Source organism: Myxocyprinus asiaticus, chromosome 35, assembly GCF_019703515.2.
Source record: "Myxocyprinus asiaticus isolate MX2 ecotype Aquarium Trade chromosome 35, UBuf_Myxa_2, whole genome shotgun sequence".
In the NCBI taxonomy this organism is placed as follows: domain Eukaryota; kingdom Metazoa; phylum Chordata; class Actinopteri; order Cypriniformes; family Catostomidae; genus Myxocyprinus; species Myxocyprinus asiaticus.
In genome coordinates, this window is record NC_059378.1 from 5,508,147 (window position 1) to 5,526,683 (window position 18,537).

An 18,537-nucleotide genomic window follows, 5' to 3' on the forward strand; every position below is an offset into this window, starting at 1 on the left:
TTTCCAAAAATGCAATGTGTCTCTATAAACTAAATACTGAAGAAGTTTGTTTAAACATCTCCATGACTTTCTATATAAATGTGATTTATTGTTACTACTTTTGCACATCCACTGAATGACTAAAAATAAAGGGTTAAACTTAAGCTCTGTTCCAAAACCAAGTGAGCTGATTTGCTGTCTACGGCCTACATAGGCTACTGTCTTCAAAAGCAGCATCCTAAAAGAAATGGAATCTCAATCTGATTCCAATAGAGTCTGATATTATGATGCAATACACTTATAAGCATATAAAACACAAAGCACACATAAATATTGGGTCTATTAGTAGTATAGTTTTTGCTTGCCACTTGCAAAAAATATGTGGAAACCTGGTGCATCCGTGGAGTATAAATGGAATGCTGCTTTAAATTTTGACCAAAACAAAGTATCAAAGATCAGAGGCTCTCAAACATTTTTGTAAGCTGAACCCCTATTTTTATTTATTAATTTTTTGTTTGAAGTACCCCCTCGTATTTTAAATTATATAATAAATGATATATCTTTAATTCACTGTTAGTATTTCTATGCCAATCAGAGCTTGTGCTACAAATAATCATTGATGTACAAATTTGTCAAATTTCTATCGTAGTATATTTTTCCTTCCATAATTTTTGTTTTCATTTCATTTGATAATTTGATATCCTATGTAGGGTCGTGGGCCATTTGTGTACATTTTATATCTAGATATGATTTAGCCAAAATTGTAATTTTAAATCATTAAAAATGACTTTTCATAAAAGTAATAAAGTCAGGGGCATTGCAACTATTATAACCTGAGGTGGGGGGGGACGCATGCCCCTGATATTTACAGCAGGGGTTTTCAAACTTTTCAATGCCAAGGACCCCCAAATATTATAACATCCTTGCAAGGGACCCCCTTCCAATTATATAAAAGCAGCTTTATATTTTCATGTATAAGGACCCAACTTTACTGGGTGATATTTTCAAGATAACATGTTAATTAATAAAAATTAAATCATTGACTTTTATTTTGTCATTGTACTAAACCCAAAATATAATGTGTGATTAAAGTATTATCTGTAAAATATTATCTCCAAATATATTTATTTTGTATTTACAGTATTTTGTATTTTCACTAAAAAATGTTGTACGTAAACCTGAAAAGAAAAATATTCAATTAAATTCAAATGTATTTATATAGCACTTTCACAATAAATACTGTTCAAAAGCAGCTTTACTAAGTGAGTGAGCAAAGGGTTTAAAAAATATACATATATTGCAAACCTATCTAAAAACTATGGCTATCAATATAATAAAATAATACGTAACACTATACAATAAGGTTCAATTTGTTAACAATAGTTAATGCATTAGGTATCATGAACTAACAATTAACAATACATTGTTTAAAGCATTTATTCATCTTTGTTAATGTTAGCTAATAAAAATAAAATTGTTCATTGTTAGTTCATGTTAGTCAATAGTGCATTAACTAATGTTAACAAATACAACCTTTGATTTTATAAATGTATTAGTATATGTTGAAACATGAACTAAGATGAATAAATGCTTAACAAGTATTGTTCATTGTTAGTTCATGTTTACTAATGTTGTTGTTAACTAATATTAACAAATGGAACCTTATTTGACATTTTTACCAAACAATCATGATTAATCTCACGATTTTCAAATTCACTGAATCTAATAATCACACAATAAAGACTGTCAATAATTTAAGTAGTTTTATTTAGCATAAGATTACTTTTCGAACATTTTGATATTAAGATTTTTTAAGTTTAATTTTTTTGTTTAACCTAAATCACTATTTACTCTGTTCTCTATTTTATTACTGGCCCTTGAAATAATTACTTTAAAAGGCTTAAAGCAATGTTCACTTAAATTTGTTAATATTAATATTAAACTTTTTAAATAAAGGAGTGTTTTCAATTGCATATTTGTTTAGACAAATTAAAGCAGAATTCTTTAGAAAGTCTTTAGAAAGCAGAATTCTGTTTTCTACATTTTTACACTTATAGACTTATAGAAATTAGTATGGTTTTAAGGATTTAACCACACAACACTTGGTTTAATTTGTATTCTTTCTTGTTTTTTTATCTAGCAAATGACAGACAACATTTGGAATTATCTATAAATGTTTTTAAAATTAAGAAAATGACAGAAATATTTTTAACGCAACCTCCTCACAATCTCTCCTTACAAAAAAAAAAATAAATAAAAAATAGAAACATGGGAGAAACCCTGGTTTGGAAGGCAGAATAGTGTTGCTGTCTGCCTTTTGGAACTGCTCCTGTTTCGGGAGTGCACATATGATGTCTTAAAATGCTGCCTAGGTAGACAGGTCACTAAGTTTTGGAACCACTCAATTTTACAAAATATTTGTTGCCACCATCCAAGCAAACTCTAGTCCTCTACTCGGCATATTTTGTAACTCACCCTGAGGACAGAGGAGTCATGGCCTTCAGGCTGTTGGGGTTACGGATCATCTTGTCCAGGTTGTTGACAATCTGGCTGAACTTGGGCCGGTTGTTACGGTCTTTCTGCCAGCAGTCCAGCATGAGCTGGTGGAGGGCGCTGGGGCAGTCCATGGGAGGGGGCAGCCGGTAGTCTTGCTCGATGGCATTGATGACCTGCAGAGGGAGACACAGATCTGTGATGGTCTATGGCTGGCTGTGTTTTTGGCTGTTTTTTTTTTTGCAGTAGACGTGTCTGTCTGTGTCTAAATATATTACAAATTTACATTTAATTTGTCATTTTTTAGGGATTTTTATTTATTTTTTCATTTTCATTATTAGTACAGTGAAAAAGTGACAGAAAATTATATCAGGGCTGGGCGATATTTCAAATATTCAACATATACTGTATTCACAATGATTCAGCTGTGGCTGTAAAATTAAGCGATATAATGAATATCACAATGATTTTAATGCGCCTTTTTTAAGCCATTAAGTGTGTCATTAGACTAGTTTTGCGATCCTTGTCTCATGATTATGAGACAGAGTTAGTTAGTTTGATTCATTTAAATGAATCAGTTCAAACTGTCCATTTATTCAATGATTCATTTGCATCATCACTCAAAAATTTCTGTGTGGCACTTTTCATATATACAGGCCAATCCACATTTCCAACAGTATATGTCATTTTTAAGCTATGCTGTGCTCTTGACATCTGTGATTATTTCACAGAACTGGTGTGTGTTAATGATTATAAAGTCTGTTATAATGTGGGCTAAATTAGAGCTTGATAATGTGTAATGTGCACTGCACATAAATAACTAACACTGGCATTATATTCATGCTGGTTATCCAGAGGGGAACTGGCCCCCACAGTGAGTCTGGTTTCTCCCAAGGTTATTTTTCTCCATTAACCAACATCTTATGGAGTTTTGTGTTCCTTGCCACAGTCACCTTCAGCTTGCTCTCAGGGGATCTAAATACAATTATCATTTAATTATTTATTTTTATACAAAATTTACAATCATATTTAATCAAACTACACAATGATGACTCTAAGACTTTATAGATATTACAGTTTCATTTTTTGTTAATGCATGATTTCCTGTACAGCTGCTTTGAAACGATGTGTGTTGTGAAAAGCGCTATACAAATAAAAATGACTTGACTTGTAATAACTTTGGATATTGTTAATGTTTAATCAGTGTCAGTAGATGTCTAATCCTGTAACATAAACCTATAATGTATTAGTTTTCATTTAAGTTAAATTAATTTAATGTACTGCCATAAAGTACTAATGTTTTGATAGGAACTGTAGGCTTGGCGTGAAGCAGGTGGTGTCAGACAAGAGCCGGTGTCTTTAGGGCTTATAACACAGTAGGAGACAGAGGATTGATCTGCAGTCTTCATAAATGCTCTGTGATCACTATCTGGGTCTTAGGGGAGCCCAAGGAAGCCATTTGTCATTGGCCACAAACACACACATGATCAAATTCAACCTTCACACTTACACACACACACACACAAGCAACTTTTTACATGGCATACACACACAGACTATAAATAAGCGATTTACGGTCAACACAGCTGTTTTCTAAATACCTCCTGAAGTCAACTAATAGAACTCAGCGGTGTTAATATAAAGACGGTGATAAAAATGATTTGGCAGTATGTATATTTCCTCTCTGATCATATATTGTTTTGCCTTGTACAGCCAAGTGTTTCAGCCTTTCAAAGTATAATACATTTACCTTGAGCTCGCACGGATGTGTTTGACACATACGCACTGCGACTTCTTAGTGTTAGTCAATAGCGCACATCAGTCTGGTTTCGAAAGTAAAAATCCCAATAATTTTTTCCATAGGGGAATTGATTATTGATAAATTATAAGCCTTAAAATACATCTAACTTGAGCTCTGATGTTGTTAGTCGATGTTGTATGGTTCTGTTGAAGCCATCAGTCCATGTTTTTTCAAATTCATTTTTATAAAAATCTTGTTTATTAGCAGAATTCCTGGAGAATAACTACACTAGCCATGATCCTGAGGGGGAAAATCCACCAATCAGAGAATCACGGCAAATAAACCGCAGCACAAGAGCCCAGCAGCGACCGCCCACTTTCATGAAGCACTGCAAAATGACGCAACCATGTCAGTATTCCTACAATTTAAAAATATACTGTATTTGTATATATCTGAATCTTTTACAATATGCTTTAAATACATTCTATAGTTATAATGAACAACTTTTAATCAATATTTTTATATTTTTATATAATTTTAAATTCTATTGCGTCATTCGCAATGCATCATTGGACTGTAGTTCATTCCCTCATGAAAGATGTTTAAAGGGTTAGTTCAATCAAAAATGATAATCCTCTCATGATTTACTTACCTTTAAGCCATCCCAGATGTGTATGACTTTCCTTCTTCAGCAGAATCGAAGTGAAGATATCTATAAGTACATTTCAGCTCAGTTTGTGCATACAATGCAAGTAAATGGGTGCCATTAGTCTGCTGGTCTGCAGTCTGATAGGTTTGTGTAAAAAATACTTATCAGTGACATAAGCGCAATGGCGCATTCATGCGAGAAGTTGGAAGGACGCGCTTTGCATACAACAGAGGAACGAATGCCAGAGGAACGAACGTCATTTCAAACAACAATCCAGTGCTGGGCAGAAGCAACTATTTGAAGTTAAAAATATTTTAATTATCGATTTGTCTTACACCAACCTATCGGTTTGCTTCAGAGGACATTAAATGATCGACTGGAGTCGTGTGGATTACTTCATGCTGTCTAAATATGACTTTTGGACTGTCAAATATCCAGCAGCCTGATGGCACCCATTTACTTGCATTATATTCACAAACTGAGCTTAAATATGCTTATAAAAATCTTTACTTCAGCTCTGCTGAAGAAGGAAAGTCATACACATCTGGGAGAGCTTAAAGGCATAAATCATGAGAGAATTTTCATTTTGGGGTGAACTAACCCTTTAACATCTTTCATGAGGGAATGAACTACAATCCAATGATGCATTGCGAATGACGCAATAGAACTGAAATTGATTCTAGTACACAGTTAGGGATGGGAGGTTAAGGTTATCTCATGATTCAGTTTGATATATGATATGAGGTTCACGAATTGATATAATCTCAATTCAACAAGGCCTAATAAAACTTAAATGACAAAGTATGACAAAAAATTGTGTTTATTTTTTTTTTTAAATGTTTGCGCAAAATGCACATTATTATTTTCCTAATTTCTCTAATTTCACAATAAAAAAATTTCTAAGTTTAAATAATAAAAGTTGCTCATGTATCTTTCTCTATAAGAAAAGATCACAAACAAATAAACCTTCAAAAATAGTGGGTTACATTCAGGCTGATTAGGTGCAGAACAAACAATAGAACTGAACAAAAACTGTCCTGAAAAAGTATGTGAAAGTGTATAATTCTTTTTTAATAATTTGTATATCATCATTATTATAATCACAAAAAAAATTCTACATTCAATCAATGTTTGAAATTATGTGCACAATTTACAACTAAAAACACCGAATTACATTCATTTTAAACAAAAAATTATTTTACATATAACCAAATTGTATTTCAAGCGCTAAAAATGTTACTGTCACTTTAAGAGTTTAACGTGCATGTCACACGTGTTCCAGTTTATTAACAGAAAATGTGCTGGATTTCTTTATTTGACTGTAAAGAACAAAGGATATTAAAATCAAGGACATAGCAGTCCCCTGCACTGTTTAAAAAGGTGATTTTTGTCACTCGCACTTTTCCATGCTAAACCAAGTCAAAATGGTGGATTTGTATACAGCATTCTTTGCATTTTGTTACTTTGGGCTGATTAAGCGACCATCCAACCAATCACATACGAGTTTCATGAGCCGAAACAACCCCTACGTAATAGGTCGTCAGTCAAACAGTCTAATCAATGCGGCTCCATTCATTTCTACAAAGTTGCTTTCAGCAATGCTCATTTATCCATGTTTTTTATCGGCATTGATGTTGATCTAAATGAATAATTTAGAGATCAGGAACACACAAACGTGAGATATTTATCGGCATATCTTTTTGATTGGCAGCATTATGTGAAATGCACTGCAGAAAAACAAAAACAAAGGACAATCCTTCTTTTAAGCACACATTGTAAGTGGAGTTTATATCAGCACATGAGTCTTCATTAAGTTATGCTTTTTACATTATGTTTGTGAGGTAATAGTTTGATCGGTTGTTTTTGCCAATTTAAGCAGATTTCTGTGTTAAATATGTAAAGCTGTTTTTAATATCAGCTTCTGTTTTTAACCTCTATGTTGGTGTGCAGTCGACAAACTGCAGGAAAAAAGATAGATCTGCTGTGTTCTTAGAACACTTAGACATTTTACTGAAGTGAATAGATATGTAGACACGCTTTTTATACATACGGACATTATTGAAACTCATAATTATTATGAGACTATTATTGTTGTCTTTTGATAAAAGTCATGCTCAGCAGCTCACAAGCAGTAGGGAAATTATAGATTTGCTTTGTTCTTATAATGCTTATAACCTCTACTAAAGTCTCTTTTTTTTTAGGTCTGTAGACATACAAATTTTAAAGGATCAAAATTTTCTTTTCATCGTTGATTCAGTTTTCAACTAATTTCACACAAGACACTCATCTGTCACCACCTTCTGGCATCACCAGAAATGGTCACTGAATCAGCAGCCAAAACACTCGAGCCACTTGGATACATTTAAATCCCACAATGCACAAGCACAGAGTAAAAAATTTAATTGTGCACATTCACAATTGTCATTATTGTAATTGATTAAATAATATTTTCAGGACCAGCTTGTGCTCAGTCTTTTATTGTCATGTGTGAAACAGAAGCAAGAGCTCCACAAGATGCACTTTATTTTTGTAGCTAATTTAGCTAAATTTTGAAATTATTTTGCAATACTTGAATCTTTAAAATACTACAAATATTAAAAGTAAATAATACGTATATATTAATATAATACTTATATAATACTTATATATTAGTATATACTGTAATATATTAATACTGCACTGTAAGTGTTGGGTCTGTGCAAGCCGCCTTCTGACAGCTGTGTCCCCCCCACTTTTAAAATGAATGCTACGCCCCTGATTAAAATAAATATTCAATGAAAGGGGAGTGCGGGATCTCATCTTTGATGGACACATATACACAGAAGAAATGTTTTGTTTTAATCTCAAGTACCTTTAAACAAACAAGGTGATTTCGAGGTATTCCAGTACTTACATTTCTTAAAGCTAAATTCAAGCACCTAAAGCAGTTCAAGGACCTTGTGTGAACCCTGTAAACAGTGTAGAAAAATAAAGCGCAGCAGAGGTGAAATCAAATGATAGAGAGATTATAATGTTTGACTGGTCATTTCATTTATGATCACATAGACAGAAAACAATGTTGCAAATTTCTAAATATTGAGTTTTGCCTCGATATGGTTCGCCATTTTTTTGGTTTGCGATATATCGAAATTCAACAAGTCTTCCCATCCCTATCCACAGTTTTGTACCTTTTACCTTTTTTTCCCAATTTTCAAATAATATTTGGCCTCAAATCAAAGTTTGATTAAGCTGTGATTAACCCCAGAGCTGGTTGGTTTGGTTCAGGGCTTACAACTCTTTTATGAAGGATTTTATTAAATACCTATGGAAGAAATGGGAAAAATACTTCTGGAACCAAGACGGCTGCAAAAGTGGGCGGGCACTGTTGCACTTTAAAGTGCAGTCGATTCCAGGCACATGCACAGACAACTCACATACACATGTACAAGTCCGTGCGGTTACACAAACTGGGCTGCACACATGCAATTTGTGCAGACCCTGCTGATGACGAAATTCACGGCATGACACGAGATGTAGTGGCAAACGGAAAACCAAAGCATACTTTTGGCTTTAAAGTTACACTTGCATTCCAAGTAGTTTGGCAACACCTTGCATTTACTGCAGTTTTCTGGCTGCCTCTGGCTACCAACCCTCCTACTCATCTATAATCATGCAACATCTGTCAAATTAAATATGATTAACACATGGTCTATAATATACACACTGACTTAATTTTACATTTGGAAAATGTGTTGCAAGTTGTAACAGGAAATCAAGAACGTCACTCTGTGTTTAGATATGTCTTGTACTCCAGCAAATGAACTGCGTAGCCTCACTAAATGTGTGAAACAGATACTGGGGATTTATGCGAAGCATAAATGAGCAAATGGTGACTACGCCACTCCGGTACATAGTCTACACTAGGCTAACAATCTAAAAAAGGAGATCTAAAAGGTTGCTGCGGTTTGCTTCAGTTTGTAAATATAATTAATAAATACAGTAATGTGTTTTAGCATGCTACACAGCTACTCATTGGAAAAAGTATCGTTACTGGACACCACTGAAAAACTAGTTAAGTTAGTAGCATTGCTATTCTGAGTTAGTTACTCACGAAAAACTAATGTGAATGTATTTGTGACATTTGAATAACACAGAATACTGTGAATGACACGCAGGATAAACCATAAAAGAAGCCTTGGTGGCGGGAGCAAGATAAGCGTCCATAAAGTGGAAAGTAGGAAGAGGACCCAAGTGAGACCCTGCGTTCCCTAGCTCATTATTTCAGCCATTACTGCACTCTATTCAAGGCCTGATTAATCTCATTCAGTCGCCTCAAACGGCCAGCCCGTTGGGAGGACCGCAATGCTATCTGGAGCTGCTAATAAGATAACTGCAGAGATCTGCGCTCCCTCTTAGAGCATTAGCACTTTCAATTTGAAACAATTTTTTATCTGGACCCATAATTTTCATTTTCCCAGCCACCCAGAAGGATGCTAGAAATGGGAGCTCTCATCAAGGGCAGAGAAAGTTTAACGTGGCATTGTGCCTTGCATGTGAAATTGTCTTTTTGTTCATCAAAAACCGTGCGTTAGACACAGATGAATTTTAGTGGCAGACTTCAAGAGATACATATATAGGTAGTAAAAAAAAATGTATCCATATTTATCTACATCAAGATTTTAATGTATATTAAGATCAACTTACAATTTCGCAAAACTATAAGAAAGAAAGAAAGATAGAAAGAAAGAAGGAAAGAGAGAAAGTATGACAGATGGATGGACAGAAAGAAAGACAGAAAGATAGAAAGAGAGATGGATGGATGGATAGAACAACAGATAGATGGATGGATGGATGGTAGATAGATAAACATCAGCAGATAGATGGATGGATGGATGGAAAGAATGACATAGATAGATAGATAGATAGATCATCCTCAAAGTCATGTGACGTTGCCACCAAGAGAATACGTCCTTCAAACAAAAACAAATACAGTTCAAACCTCTCATTTAAACCCAAAAATGCTAAGTCTTTCTTCTTTATGTCTTCCACTGCATTCTGAGGCCAGTGGGATGTGATGATTAGTGTGACTGTTTCTGCAAAGACTGATTGCACTCATGCAGTGTTTGGGGTCTGAGGTTTGGCCTTGCACACAGCAAAGCAGCACATGGGCAGATTTATGATGTGCTCTCGCTGCTGTTTACCATAGCCTCTGATTCAACATTGCTAAACAGCTCTCATCTATCACACTCTAACATACGGCAACCGATCAACAGTCTCTAGCATGAGCGTGTAATGTGCATTTCTATTGATACTCGTTAAATAAAGACAGTGGAGGTTATTCTTAATAACAATACAGAGATTTGAGAGAATGCAAGATTTAAAATGGTTAAAATGCCCTCCCTTTAAAAAGATTGGAGGGCAAAATGGTTACTAGTCTTTTGCAAAAAATCTTAAGCAAATAAAAAGAATTGTATAATTAAGTCATATGTGATATTTCTTTTATACAAAAGTTCTATAAAAAAGAGGTTAATATTGAGTAACTTACAGACACAATATGGCCACTTATTTTGTCTACTTTTGCTCTGCTAACGAAAATAGTTGCAAAAAACCCCCAAAACAGGATCAACCGTTGCGTGTCAGCGAACAGCACATTGACTGACAGCTGGAATGGTGCAAACACAGGCAAGCTGAGTGATACCAACAGTGAACGAAGCATTATACTAATATATAGTTGTTTGTTTAGTGTAATTGTGTATTGTTTATAAAAATTATGTATTCAAGTTATTTAACCACACATCATCTTGAATCAGTTAACAGCTTAATAAATGTAGGAGATGGAGAACGTACATCTTGATTGGTCATGTCCCAATATGGCCGCTCTCCATACGACATCACTTCCCACATGACAATGCCATAGCTCCATACGTCACTGGCGGATGTGAACTTCCTGTATTGGATGGCCTCTGGGGCGGTCCACCGAATAGGTATCTTCCCCCCCTGTATAAACCACAATCAAAAACAGGTCAAATAATTTCTGAGGTCAGAGTACAGCAAGTATGCATGAATGCCATAACATAAAGAGAGATGTCTCACCAGGGCACTGGTGTATGTGGGGTCAGACGTGTCATCCTCCAAGAAGCGCGAGAGTCCGAAATCAGACACCTTGCAGACAAGGTTACTGTTAACTAAAATGTTGCGGGCAGCCAGGTCCCGATGAACATAATTCATGTCTGCAAGGTATTTCATCCCAGAGGCAATCCCTCGTAACATTCCCACCAGCTGTATCACAGTGAACTGCCCATCGTTTTGCTGGAAATAAGTACAGAAAAGGGATGTGTCAACAAAGGGATGAGTCCAAAAATACTGAGTTTATCTAGATTTGTTTTCTCAGTTATCTTAGCTGTTATGTTTTACAACACCAGTGCTTCAAAGGGAATACATTTCGAGACAACTTCTCGGAAAGGTTTTTAACTTAAAATGCATGCGTGGGTCAAAAATGACCCGGTCATCTTCTTTAAGACTATACTTTTTACATGAAGTGGTCTTTTAATCTAACACTCCAGGAATGCCTCAATTAGGGTGTCTTTATCCATATGAACATTTCAACATTTAGTAGTTAGTTTGCAACACTACCCCTAGTTTCCATATGTTGGTCAAAAGTAACCCATATGTGTTTAATATGGTATTTAATACAATTAAACTGGTATTACACTGCTAATACATCGTTTTCATGTTCTATTTGTTATGTAATTCAATATATGTTAAATACCATGTTCACATTCATATTTATATGTAATATGTCAGTACAACAAGTTGACATTCAGCCGATGCTTGTATCCAAAGTGCATGACATTATTCTTATTATAGAGACAGTCCTCATCAATCAGCCTGAGGTTAGATGCCTAGTTTATGATAAGGGCACAAAGGTAATAACTCCTAGACCACTCCTTGACCTTGGAACAAGCCTAATTCGATAGGGCTTCCTTAAAGGCGAAGTGAGTAATTGTTGTGCCACCAGTGGCTCAAAACAGATTTGCAATCTTTTCAATTACAATATTAACTCAAACAATGACATGAGTTGGAGCAGTGCAACCTATTTGTCCCAACAAGACAGGTGAGTGTTTGAAACTCGTTTGAAAACAGATATGATTTTTGCAATTAAATTGAACACCATCTAATTATTCAGACAACCCACCAATAAGTCGATTTTGAAAATAAGTAATTTTGCACATCCCTAGTACAGAAATACAGCTTCATAAGTGCGTCTGAAGTTGTGCTTCAGCCTTAAATCCTAAACAACAGCAATAAGGCAACAGTTAAGCTGCAGGAATTGTGGTTAAGGTCTACTTTGCCAAGTCGGATAAGAGTAGCTTGATTTAGAGTTGTTGATTTAGAGACTGGAAACAACGCACTGTGACAAGCCCAGATTGGGCTGGCTGTGTAGACATTCTGGTGGATTGGTAGAGTTTACGCTACAGAGTGCAAGATCAGACATTCAGTGATCAATGCAGGGTTGAAGTAAATCTCGCAGCTGTTGACCATGGTGGTCAGAAAGCTCTTTGCTCATGAGGAGGTCCAGCAGTGTTGGACCCAGCTGTGCGTGCAGCTGCTTCCATCTGCAGACCCTCCGCAGACAGCCATGAGGCATGCAGAATTCAGCCTCTGATCAGAGGAGTTGAACCCAGCAGGCGGAGTGTGGACAGACACATCAAGTCGGGACAGACGAACAGCAATGGATAGTGGACAAACAAGATGTCTTCATTCTCTTTGGCAGTGTCTCATCCTGCCCCCTAGTTCTCTGTGTAATTAATTGGTATATTATATGTCCTGTTTACAACTGTAAGTGCTATATAAAGCAAGAAAGTTGTTGTGGTTAAGCTGTGGTTAAAACTAGAGTAGATTATTTTCATTGTTGTCGTTATCACATCATATATTTAGGTCACGGGACAATTCATACTACTCATACTATTTAACTGCATACCTAAAATATGTACTTTAATACTGGCCAAAGTGCGTTCTTTACCAAATCCAGTACATACTTAGACAGTACGCGAATTCGGGCAGAGCTTCTGACTACAGATATGTACACTTGCGCCCCTCTGATAACTTGAAAGATTTAGAGGAATATTCAGGGTTCAATACAAGTTAAGCTCAATCAGCAGCATTTGTGGCACAATATTGATTATGACAAAAATGAATTGCAAATTGTTCCTTCTTTTCTTAAAAAAAAATAAAAAATCTGGGTTACAGCGAGGCACTTACAATAGAAGTGAAATGGGGCCAATCAGTAAATGTTAAAATACTCACTGTTGCCACAAGACGTAAACTATAAGAATGTTAACATGATTATAGCGTGATAAAATCACTTACCTTTTCTGTTATATACAACACAGGTTATAATATATCAGGTTATATCCAATTTTAAAACTTCGTTGATCATGATCATGTAACGATGTAAACCTTAAAATGGCCGTAAAACAACGATTCAAACAACTTATACACAAGTTTTTACAAAATAATTATTGTAAGTGATTTATAAAATTACTAGCTTCACACCAAAAACTTGCCCCATTTACTTCCATTGTAAGTGCCTCACTGTAACCTCAATTTGTGCTTTTGTTTTTATTTATTTATTTTTTAAAGAAATTGTAAAAAAAAATATTTTTGTGTTAATCAACATTATGCCACAAATAATGTTGATTGAGCTTACCTTGTACTGAATCCGGAATATATGTTTAAGACGACATTTCTGGTAAGGGAACTTAGTCAAAAGTCGATGCTCACTGGTTTTTACAACGCAGCCTTGGAATTTCTAGGGAGCAAACGTTTCAGTGCGCTGGAACGATGCTGATGGTCGACTCCCTGGTTAAAACACACTCTATAATTAGGCAGTGTGTGTTGCACACAAATCCTTCCCCCACGTTAAGCCGACTTCATCGAACTTCTCCTCACCCTCCACAGCAATTAAGTGCCATCCATTATTCATAAAGCTAAAATCCTTCATAAATACAGCCTCTAATCTGCTCACAAAGTTTGCCTATAGTTTAATTGGAGGGATTCTTCGCCCAGAGGTATTCGGGTCTGCAACCTCTGTGAAGCAAACTTTCTTTATTTTCCGATTGTGAATTATTTTATCCATGCCTTTTTTTCCAAGACGTATCTTTGCTGTCAGTTTGGGGGTGCTCGACTTTTCAGTTTGACGTTTCTCAAATCTGTCTGAAAGTTTTATTACGACTGCAAATCTTTTTGAGTTTCGCTCTCCTCATTTCCCTCTCTCTCTTTACTGCAGCTTAATCCACCACAAAACAATATTGAAAGCTGGATCAGTGCAAGAAAGAAATACCAGATGGGTTAGTGTCGAGTCTCTCTTTTGGTCCTGTCTTACAAGAACTCCATCAGACTTGCACTTGAGCACAAACAACGAATGTTGTCAGCTGCTGTCATAGTGAGGTGCCACAACAGAGGTGTGTTGTTTCCAAAGAGTTCATGCGCTCTGTCAGAATCATATGACAGTCTTGCAGAAAAAATGCACTTGTGTGTCTGCACAATGATCTGATACATTTCAAAGCTCTCTCTTATGCCACCAAATCCTGACGGTATGAAAGCAAATGGTCTTTTTTCACATGTTCTAACACAGAATCATGAATCAATTCCAAAGTAAACCTATTAGATCTTCAGGTCCTCATTCTGATTTTTGACTCTTGTTTCTACTGTTATTACGAAAGACACAATGGCATGGTAGGTCATGTGCATTCTGTCATGTTGTGGGATGTGCATAGGATGCAAGTATAAACACGAGTGAAACAACTGGCTCGCCAAACAGCTAAAATAACATCAGAACCTCACAATTACAGACGTTAGCGAGAGCTGGATCTGATTGTGGTAAGAAGAAATACATTTGGTTCAAATCTCTAACAAATGGCAGGACGTTTGGTTCCTGTTTACTTCTCTTCGTTCAAACTCCATAATCACGGAGGTTTCTTGTTTCCGATAATTACTTCCTGAGCTTGACACCCTAAAAAGCTATGTGTGAAGGATAAAATAAGTTTTCCCTCCAGATAGATCACAGGAAGAGCCATGCTAATGAGCAAAATAAATCATCCCTTTCCCCAAAGATGAGATATTTACATAAATCAGTGGCAACATGGAACAGCGAGGCTAATTAACAATGATGAAGGCTTTTACCAACATCAGCTCTGAGCTGAAATCAAACTGAAATGTGCCACTCGCCGGCTGACAGCAGTCCTTCCTTCTCATCCCGCATGCCTGTTCAGTAAGCAGGGATTTGGGCGATTCTCTTGCTCAGTTAATCATCTGAATGCATCTGTGGGGATGGATGCAGATACAGAGCAGTTTCCTCATACTGGGAATCCAGATCTCCGCCATTGTCATAAACATGGATTATGCACAGGATTAAACAGTATGCACAATGTTCTGATCACTCCGTTCCGTTATACATGTCAGAAGCACATATGTTCCATGTTTTTATAAGACAAAGCGTAACTCTGATGCTTGTAATGCAGAGAGTGTTGCCGAGAGAGCGTGACCAATGTGAAATGAGTGCATGACTAACCACAGAGCAACGACTGAAGAGCGGTAAAGCGATTCTCTTTAAAGAGACCGTCTTTAAGCAAATGTAAGAGTGGCAACCCGTAGAGATGAATAGAAGAGTGTTGAGCTTGTTATAACAGTATTACAGCTGGAATCAATACTGAGAGTAGATGCTTGCAGCAAGGGGGCGGCTCGGTATTATAGAGAGACACCCTGCAGTGAGATACCTGAAGGACAGCATTTGAAATGTTGATGTGTATACACACCTGCTGATGAAAGATTTTATGCTCCAATGCAATGGGAATTTGAGAGATTCATTTGAATGAAATGGTTTCAAAACTGTTTTCGTAAAGCATTGCATTTTATGTTTCACTTTTGAGCAATCACATACACATGCACTAAGAACACCTAACTGCAACTGCATAGCAACACCCTGGCAACCACTCAAGACACCATAGCACTGTGGGAGAGAGTTTTGCACAGGCAAGCACCACTCATATTTTCTTTAAAAAATGAAAAAATCTAGCTTAAGTTTAAAAAAAAAAAAAATCTGTTCATGCCTGTTTTTTATTAGGTTACATAGACTGCGTCAAATGTTGTTTGTTATGGACATCAACCTCACAGTTTTACACCAAAACAAAAATCTCATTTACAGCAGATTGATTGACAAACGCTTTGCGAATCAGTTTGGCGAAATAATGAAAAATAATCAGTTCAAAAAGGACAATAAATTCATAAATCTATTTAGTTAGTAAACTTTATTTAACCAGGATAAAAACTCACTGAGATAAAATCTCTTTTACAAGAGTGACCTGGCCAAGAAGGCAGCACTGACAAAAATGACAGATAACATAACATGAAAGTACAATTTACACCCTCACCCCCGCTAAAAAGAAAGACAAACAAACAAAACTAAATGATAAAAATAAATCAACCAAAGGGGATAGAACAAAACAATGATCAATTCCACTGAAATATTACAAAGACAATTTCCAACTTGACTATCCCCAATGTTAGTGCCATAAAATCAGCCAGTGGAGGGAGCACAGTAAGTTTTATTTGAGGCACCCCAGCACATTTTATCCTCATGATCTCTCCATTTATCAAGCGTGGACTCATGCTGCCTTCAAGTGTTATCAGGAATTATTGAAAATACGAGTTTCTAACCTAAAAGTTGCACATCAATGCCCCCTCAAGTCGTAATTACGTCTGGGAGACTCAGAGATAACTTTGATACTCGAGTTTCTGTGGTGGAGGAGAATACGGTTTCGTCTAAATGCAGCTACCTTGTTATCACTTGCCGTTTCAGTCATATACTGTACATATAAGTATATCAGTAGCCACATGATGCTTATTGTACTTTTCTTTTCTTTTCTTTTACACATAGAAAATAGCATGTATTTGACCAAAATGTCATACATTTCACAATTCGACAGCAAGTTTACTAAAATGTATTACGGTGTCAAAATAAGAGTTCCCCAAGAAATATGCAAGAATGCACTGCCAAAATAACTTTCTTAATGAGTATTTTTGTCTTATTTTCCAGTAGAAATATCTTAACATCCTTAAAACAAGAAATACTGTATATCTGAGAAGTCGAATGAAATAAGATATTAAGGGCCCTATTTTAAGATGCCTTAAGCGCACCGCTATGCAATACGTTATATTCATTATATGTGCAAGTCAGTAGGCATGAGGTTTTGATATTTTCGTACAAGCATGCGCTAAGTCTAGGAGCAAGTGGGTTGGTGAAATTGCATGTGCAAAGCGCTAATGGGCTGGGCCTAGTAAAATGTAATTCTGAGGTTCTTCTTCGGTTATTGCATTGTCTTCATCCTATTCCATTTCCTGTCAATCCACATCAGTATAAATGAAGACAGGCCATTCATAAGAATTTGGTAGTGTAAATGGGCTTTCTATGCAATGCATCCCCCGCTCTGTGACTTTACTGTCGCCTGTGCTGCGATTATGTTCTCAATCAGCCTATCTGGGACTATTGGCTCTCATCCTGCTCATCCGTGTCTCACCTGCTTGAAATATGCTTTGCTTCTCTCCCATTGTTAATTGTCTTGTAATTTATATTTGTTATCTGTTTCTCTGTTTAATGTTTTATGTTTAATTTCTGTACAGTGTTGTTGAGCTTTGAAAAGGCACTATACAAAATAAGTGTATTATTATTATTATTATTAATCATATTGCTCTACTAACACACAAATAATGGCTAGTATTAAAAGTGATCGATAGCTCTATGATATTATCTTCTGGTGGAATCCCCAGACTGACATTAGACTTTGCACTGAGATTAGACGTGCTTCTCAAACGTCTTAGCGCAATGACCTTTTTCTCAGGAAAATAGCAAATTGCGCTTTGCGCCCCTTCATTAACATTTATATTGAAATTTATGCATTTGACAGACGCTTTTATCCAAAGCGACTTACAGTGTACTTATTACAGGGACAATCCCCCTGGAGCAACCTGTAGTTAAGTGTCTTGCTTAAGGACACAAGTGGGGATCGAACTGGCAACCTTCTGCTTACCAGTTCTGTGCTTTAGCCCACTACGCCACCACCAAACCATTAACACACAATACACCCACAGTTTGCACGCATACACTCACAGATGGTGCAAACACTCCCACCCATGGCCACTTGCGGTTTGTGCTGGCATGAAAATTGCGCTTAGAATTAGCGTTCTCACGAAAATTGGTTAAGAAGTAGTGCACATTCATTGCACATAGCGTTGCGCCTAGCACAGTCATGAAAGTAGACCCTAAGTCTTGTATTCAGAGAAATATAACAACATTTTGTGAGGTTTATGCTTAAAACAAGAAGAAAAAAGTCAATTGGTTAAGAAAAATAAACTTGTTTTCCCTTTAAGTTTTCCTTTCTTACCCCATTGGCAAATTTTTATTATTTATTTATAAGCATAAACGTTACTAAATTTTGTTAGATTTCTATGAAAACAAGACAAAACATCTTATGTCCTTCTGCTTTTTAAGTAAAGTTCTCTTGTTTTAAGAATGTTTAGATATTTTTACTGGAAAAGAAGACAAAAACACTTGGTGAGAAAAAAAAATATGTGCAGTGTGAATCTGGCATCCTCCATGTTTCCTCTTCTGTTCGACAACAAAGCACTTTAAAGCGAC

At 36.0% G+C, this 18,537-nt stretch overlaps 1 protein-coding gene across 1 annotated transcript in view; it reads right to left on the reverse strand.

The window, feature by feature from the left end:
- The window catches only part of LOC127426179 (ephrin type-B receptor 2-like), a 229,057-nt gene that overhangs the window by 12,114 nt on the left and 198,406 nt on the right, over positions 1-18,537 (reverse strand). Inside the window, exons 12-14 of the mRNA XM_051672806.1 lie at positions 10,935-11,150; positions 10,689-10,838; positions 2,455-2,648 (exon numbers count right to left, since the gene is read on the reverse strand). Coding sequence (XP_051528766.1) covers positions 2,455-2,648; positions 10,689-10,838; positions 10,935-11,150 — 560 coding nt within the window. The remainder of the gene's footprint in view (positions 1-2,454; positions 2,649-10,688; positions 10,839-10,934; positions 11,151-18,537) is intronic.